Source organism: Solenopsis invicta, chromosome 12 (assembly GCF_016802725.1).
Source record: "Solenopsis invicta isolate M01_SB chromosome 12, UNIL_Sinv_3.0, whole genome shotgun sequence".
Classification (NCBI taxonomy): domain Eukaryota; kingdom Metazoa; phylum Arthropoda; class Insecta; order Hymenoptera; family Formicidae; genus Solenopsis; species Solenopsis invicta.
Window position 1 is genome coordinate 13,066,593 of NC_052675.1, and position 6,374 is coordinate 13,072,966.

Consider the following 6,374-nt stretch of genomic DNA (forward strand, 5'->3'; position numbering starts at 1 on the left):
CCCCGCCGGTTGCTCCTTTGAACGTCGTTCCTTTTTCAAATCTAGCACACAGCTACCGGTAATCCGACCGTGAAGCGGTAAGACCTTCTCCTAACTTATCGGCTCCTACCTGTGCCAGGTAACGGTTACCTGCTTCCACCTATGGTTAGACAACGTTAGAATTGCGAGCAAAAATATATAAAGAATGATTCATAAAATAATCTTATTTTTGCCTAAATGATGATACCTAAATGATGGATGGAACCTTTCTAGATTTCATATTTGTGTGTTGCAGATCAACGTGGCGTTAGAACTCTGTTGCTGCGTGTCGTGAAGTCAGTGAGTAAAAAATTATTTATTTTTGTTATTTCTTAAAGTATCTCTAATTAGGACTTAATTTTAAAATGTTTTAAAATTAATTTTGCGTTAGTGGGAGAGGGCGAAACAGCTTTATAGAATAGGAGTCACTATCTCTTGATTAATACAAGAGGGCAACATTAATTCTTTTTCAGAATTCAAATTTTTAATTTTGTTTTCTTTAATTTTTAATTATTCTCTTCATTAGAACTATATATAACATATATCTTAACACTTTTCTAATGCTCAACAATCATAATTTGTTTGTGCACAATTGAAATGTATATACGACATATACATACATACATATATATATATTGCAAGTCAAATTAACGTGAAAAATATCAAAGCATCAATTCATAATACAATTGTAGAATCTATAAAATCACTTCTTTTTCATTTTTTCAATTACTTCTCTGAATGCTTTCTCACCCTCGCTTTCGATTTCGTTATATTTAGGAGCTTCTGCTTGGATTTTAGCAAACCATCTCTGTATGTTGCTATATTTACTGAAGTCATGGTCCACGATCTGCGAGAAGAGAAATATTGTTTAATCCTGTTATTCTTGTTATAATTTATAAAATTAGTTTTGATATATTTATGTTTTTTACTTTATTTGTAATCAGTACATATTATATGTATATAGCAAAGTTTTGCAAATTTAAAAAATTTATTTAAATTTGACATGCAATAATAATCAAGGATGAGAAGTAACGAGTTATAAGTAACGCCATTACCGTTACCTTTTTATAATAACAATTTGATAATGACGTTACAATTTTCCATAAGGGTAAATACAAAATTGGAATAGTCACTTTTGACAATCAATTCGTTACCATTATGCGTTGCTCATTGAAAAATAGTAACTTGTAACATTACTCGTTACGTAACAAGTTAAAATAACGCGTTTCTAATACATTACTTAAGCTTGTTAAATAACGAGTTAACTAACGAGTTATTTTACTCGATGAGTAACGTGTAATGATAATGACTGATTTGTTAAAGTGACTATTCCAACTTTGTTATTACAATTGAGAAAAATTGTAATGTGATTATCAAATTGTTCTTATAAAAATATAAAAATAATGAAGATTTGTTACTTTGAACGCTTTGTTTCCTATCCTTAATTATTTGCATGTCTTTAAGTAAATTTTTTAATTCGTAAAACGTTGGTATTATCAATAATAATAATAATTTGTAAATAATAATAATACCAATATTTTTGAAAAAAAATACACCTTGTGCTTGAATTTATAGAAATATTTTTTATTAACTATATACTAATTTAATGATTATTTTAATAAACTGGTAATGTATGCTAGCATAAAAGCAATTTCCTACCTTATAGTTACGAATAGTGACGACTATGGAAAGATCAGCAAGAGTTAAAGTTTTTCCCGCTACATAATTTTCCCCTTCTAGGAATTTATCCAAGAAAGATAGGGCGTTGTTTATTTGATCGTATGTTTCTTGCTCCGGAGTGACACCATTTACCAACAACGGATACTGTAATTAATATTTATACATATGTATAGAGCTATTAACTTTATCAATACTTATTAAATATGAATAACAAAGTATTACATATCCAAGGATAACTCACGTAATAATCGAATAACGATTTATGCAGAGTTCCCATGTCGAAGAACAATCTCTGGTCAACCAAGGCTCGTTTTTTGGGGTCCTTTGGATAGATGGAATCGTTCTTGGCATACTGATTAGCCAGATAAGTCATAATCGCGCGGCTATAAATCGATGCAAGTGCGTAAATAATTAATATTATTTATTTTAGTTTTAATTATAAATAACTGACAAATTTTAAAATCAAAGAATTTATGAAAATCATACAATATATCTAATATGAACAAATTTGAAACTAGCCTGTTTGGAGCAAGTTTAAGGTATAGTAGCAAATTAAATTTTACAAAAAAGAAAACGTAATAAAGTCAACAATTACAATAAAAAAAGCATTTGTTTTTATGTGTGAAAATTACGGACTTGCAGCTTTCACTAAATGTTAAGAGTAAGAGATAAATATACCTTTCCCACAAATATAGACCATTATCATCCAGAGTAGGTATCGTGTGTTGTGGATTCATCTATATTGAAAAAACATTACACTATTTTGTATTTTGAAATATATTTTTAATACGTCAAGTTTTACAAAACAACGTGTTTTCTAGCTTTGATTATAAATTACAGTATTATATATATGTGTTTTGATGACACATTAATATCAATGTTATTGTAAAATTTATGCATAAAAAAGTATCAAGAGAAAAATAAAACGTAAACAGAATGTTTACATATAAAGCTAACATTATTATATCAAATATTTTTAGGCGATATTTTTCACAATATTTTTCAAGTTTTTTAAGATGCTTACAACATCGTTATTAAATATTATGTTGAAATTAATTTAGATATTATTAGTTATATTCTATATTTTTAGCTTCAGTTTATTATTTTTAAAACGATGCGTTTTAAGTACGACAACCATATTGGCAGTTTATAAAACTGTATAATATATTTAATAATTGATATGAAAATGTTATTATTAAGTATATAAAAATTTGTTTCAATCGAGATATGTTTCAATGAAGAAATTTTTCCCCTTATTTCTTGTATACAAAACATTTTGTTATTTACATAAGATATGTTTACAATTTTAATAAATAGTGTAGCAATAAAATTTTTGGAGTGAGCAATAAAAGACATAGACATTTCGAATAACAAAATGTTATATTTTATTTTTTAAAGTAGTCCTTCATGAAATTAATATACTTCTCACATCTATTTTTTTTATACACAAAGCCACAAAACTTTTTTTGAAGTCTGTAGTCGAAATGTTGTTCGAAGCACTAGTCACATTTCTTTGAATTTCAACGTCTTAACTTTATCCTTTGATTTGATGACGTCTTAAAAATGTTTACCTTTTATAATGTTTTTATGATTTGAGAAGAGAGAGGGCGGGGGAGGGAGGGGGGGAGAGAGTGAGAGAGTAGAGAACATAAAATTCGAAGAAATCAGATTCCGTGAATAAACTATATGACAATCAATCTTAATAGTTCTTTTTTTTTTAACCAAAAACTGCTTTTATTATTATTTTTTCAAGTATATTAATGTCACGAAGGATTACTTTTAAAATATAATAGTTTATTATTTGAAAGTGTTTATATGCCACATAACATCGAACATTTTATGTATATGTATTTTTTCTCCATAATGTGAAAATAATATCTTGTATATAGAATGTATATACACTTCATTTACATAAATTAAATATAAATTATGATATATAATATGTATATTCATTAATGTATTTTGTATGTATGTACATCGCATAATATGAAATGTACATTATTTGAATATACATTATAGTACATAATATGTATATCCATTAAAAGATTTCTATTAATTATTTTTTATTCTTTGTATTGATACACTGAAGATGACTACAAAACGAGTCGAAATGTTTGTTTAAGTAATTGTGTTATTTCAAAATAAATAAGTAATTATATGAACATTATTGCGCAATTTTGATTGCGCACTTATATCCGCGCTCACTCTTATTAGCCTTATTAATTGTGTGTTATTTTGAATTTTGAGAGTCCTGAGATACATATTATTTGTTATAAATATCATTAATAGACAAAATAAGTCCATGGATGAAAAATCCTTATCCCAATGAGCAAACAATATTTTTAAATGTTTTTTTAATGCCGTTTTAATAAAAATTTTTTCATATTTAATTTAATTATTGTATTATATTGACATATTTCTTTGCATTCTTATTTAAACAAATAACAGAAGAGTTATTCCCGATGCTATTTTGTATTTGTAAAAATTAATAGAAAAAACTATAATTTTATATATATTTAAAAATATTATTTTGCTCATTGGAATTATGTGGTGTAATAATATAAGTTTGCTTTACTCGCACTTTGGCGTGCGGCGCAACCGCGTTTCTTGATATGTATGCAAATATATACATGTATGGACGTACAGGGGCATGTACATGACATATCATAATGTTTTATGGGTATATACATAATAGTAAAATATCATATCTACTGTATATGCATGTATATACATAGCATGTGCAATAGTATGTTTTTGCGGTAACATTTGCACGTACATTACATATTCCCATTACATATATACATTGCATGTGCAATGTATGTGCAATATACATGGACATATATACACTGTATATACTATGTATATTCTAATGTTTTATGGGTATCTTTTTATTGCTGCACTCCGGAAACTTTATTAGATTATGTATTTTTAATAATAGATATATTATCAATAAATATGTTGCGCAACATAAATATCGTTATTTATCTTAAAAAAGTGTTTAAGCAATTTGTAATTGAAACGCATGAAAAATTCTTAAAAAACATTTATCAAAAATAAATTTTTAAGTTAACTATTTTCAAAAATAAAAATACTAAATATTGTGTTCTTGTAACTTTGATAGAAGAATGATTTGAGTTAAGAATTCTTTACAATTTTACTTCCTAAACGCTTTATTTGTCGAAAATTTTATTACAAGTTACCTTGATAAATTCGGGTTTTAGTTGGTCGCCGGCCATGGGATCAGTGTACTTTAGGTTTAGATCCACTCCTATTGACGCCGCCGCCAAGCGCACTGCCCGACATGGCGGACTTCCGGGCGATTGGTAAAGATCGATGGGCATCTCGAAATCTACGAAAACGCACGACGCGCTATTAATGAAGTGGCCAATGTGATCGATCGCGCGCCAGGCATTTGGAAGTGTTCGAGCGTCGCAAAACTATTTTTCGACGACTTTTCGGGTTCAAGAGAGCAACTGATTACGCGTGCGCGATTGAAAAGCGAGACAATCTGGCGACATTATTTCAAACGAGTCTCATTAAAGGCTCAGAAATTTGCATTATCAATTGGTCAAAAGCAAAACTTGTCAATTATAGATCTCAAGTTGTACCAAGTAGCTTTACACATTTAACTATGCACTGGGCGGGCGTGAAAAACGATTCCGCAAAGTTTTCACGTTCATAAATTATCGCGTAACGAGGAACGATTCAAGCACTCGCCGAATTTTATTACTAAATAAACCTCGCACTCCGTGAATCACAAATATTCGCAATCGTTGAAGTAGCCTTATCACTTAACCGTGACGAATTATTTGTGTCAGAGGTGCTGAGAAATGGGGAGAGAAGTGAAGACGCAAGACGCAACGGATCGAACCTGCGCAACTTTTCTCTGGAGGCGCACAGCGAGATTATGAAGGACTGTCTAGTCAACTTGCTAGTTCGGTCTATTTATAAAGACCGCTTATCGCAGGATAGCCTCTGCATTGTACGCACGCAAGAGCGAGATCGATTATGTGAGTTGGAGGTTCTCAATGTTCTTACTGGCCGCCGCGCCGCGCCGTGACATTGCCACCTTCCGTTTCGTCACGACTTTCTCAACTGTTTGATATGCCCATTTACACAATAGCGACAAGTAGTAAACGGTTCACCGATAAGACAGCCGGCGATACAAATTGTTTTGAGATTAAGGGGCAACTAGTAGCGAACAACGGTATCGTCTTTTGTTTATCCTTACTGATTGTCTATTTTAACACAATTTTACGACACTACGTATCGTCACGTTTATTCTATTTTGCAAAAAATTTTGCAGTCCAGTTATAAATAAAATCTTCATAAATTCATTATTTAGTGCTTTAATATTGAATATAATTACGTTACGCAATATTGCAAAATTGCACAGGACTAAAAAATAAAGCAATTCCGATAAGATTGGTCTTACTTCGTAAAAGTTTTGATAAACCCTGGCAAGTTCGAATATTTGTGAACTTGATCAGGCTGCAATTTAATTTGCGATTCAATCTATCAGCGTTTTCAATGTTTATCGACTAACCGGCGCTAATTAGTTTCCAGCGCGTCGATGATTCTCTCGCGTATAAAAAAAATTTACCAATCATGTTCTTTTTTAAACTTTATTACGTGGATATCTACCTCAATGCTTTGAGTATTGCCGTTGTTAGGCT

The 6,374-nt window shown here is 30.0% G+C and overlaps 1 protein-coding gene across 1 annotated transcript; it reads right to left on the reverse strand.

The window, feature by feature from the left end:
* Positions 1-493: 493 nt before the first annotated feature.
* Positions 494-5,723, reverse strand: LOC105207856 (glutathione S-transferase 1). The gene is made up of 6 exons (XM_026140592.2): positions 5,570-5,723; positions 4,899-5,047; positions 2,377-2,435; positions 1,940-2,081; positions 1,678-1,842; positions 494-865 (listed from the first exon to the last, which is right to left on the reverse strand). Exons 2-6 carry the CDS (start codon positions 5,037-5,039, stop codon positions 722-724), a joined length of 651 nt encoding a protein of 216 aa, XP_025996377.1. The 5' UTR covers positions 5,040-5,047; positions 5,570-5,723; the 3' UTR covers positions 494-721.
* Positions 5,724-6,374: the final 651 nt, after the last annotated feature.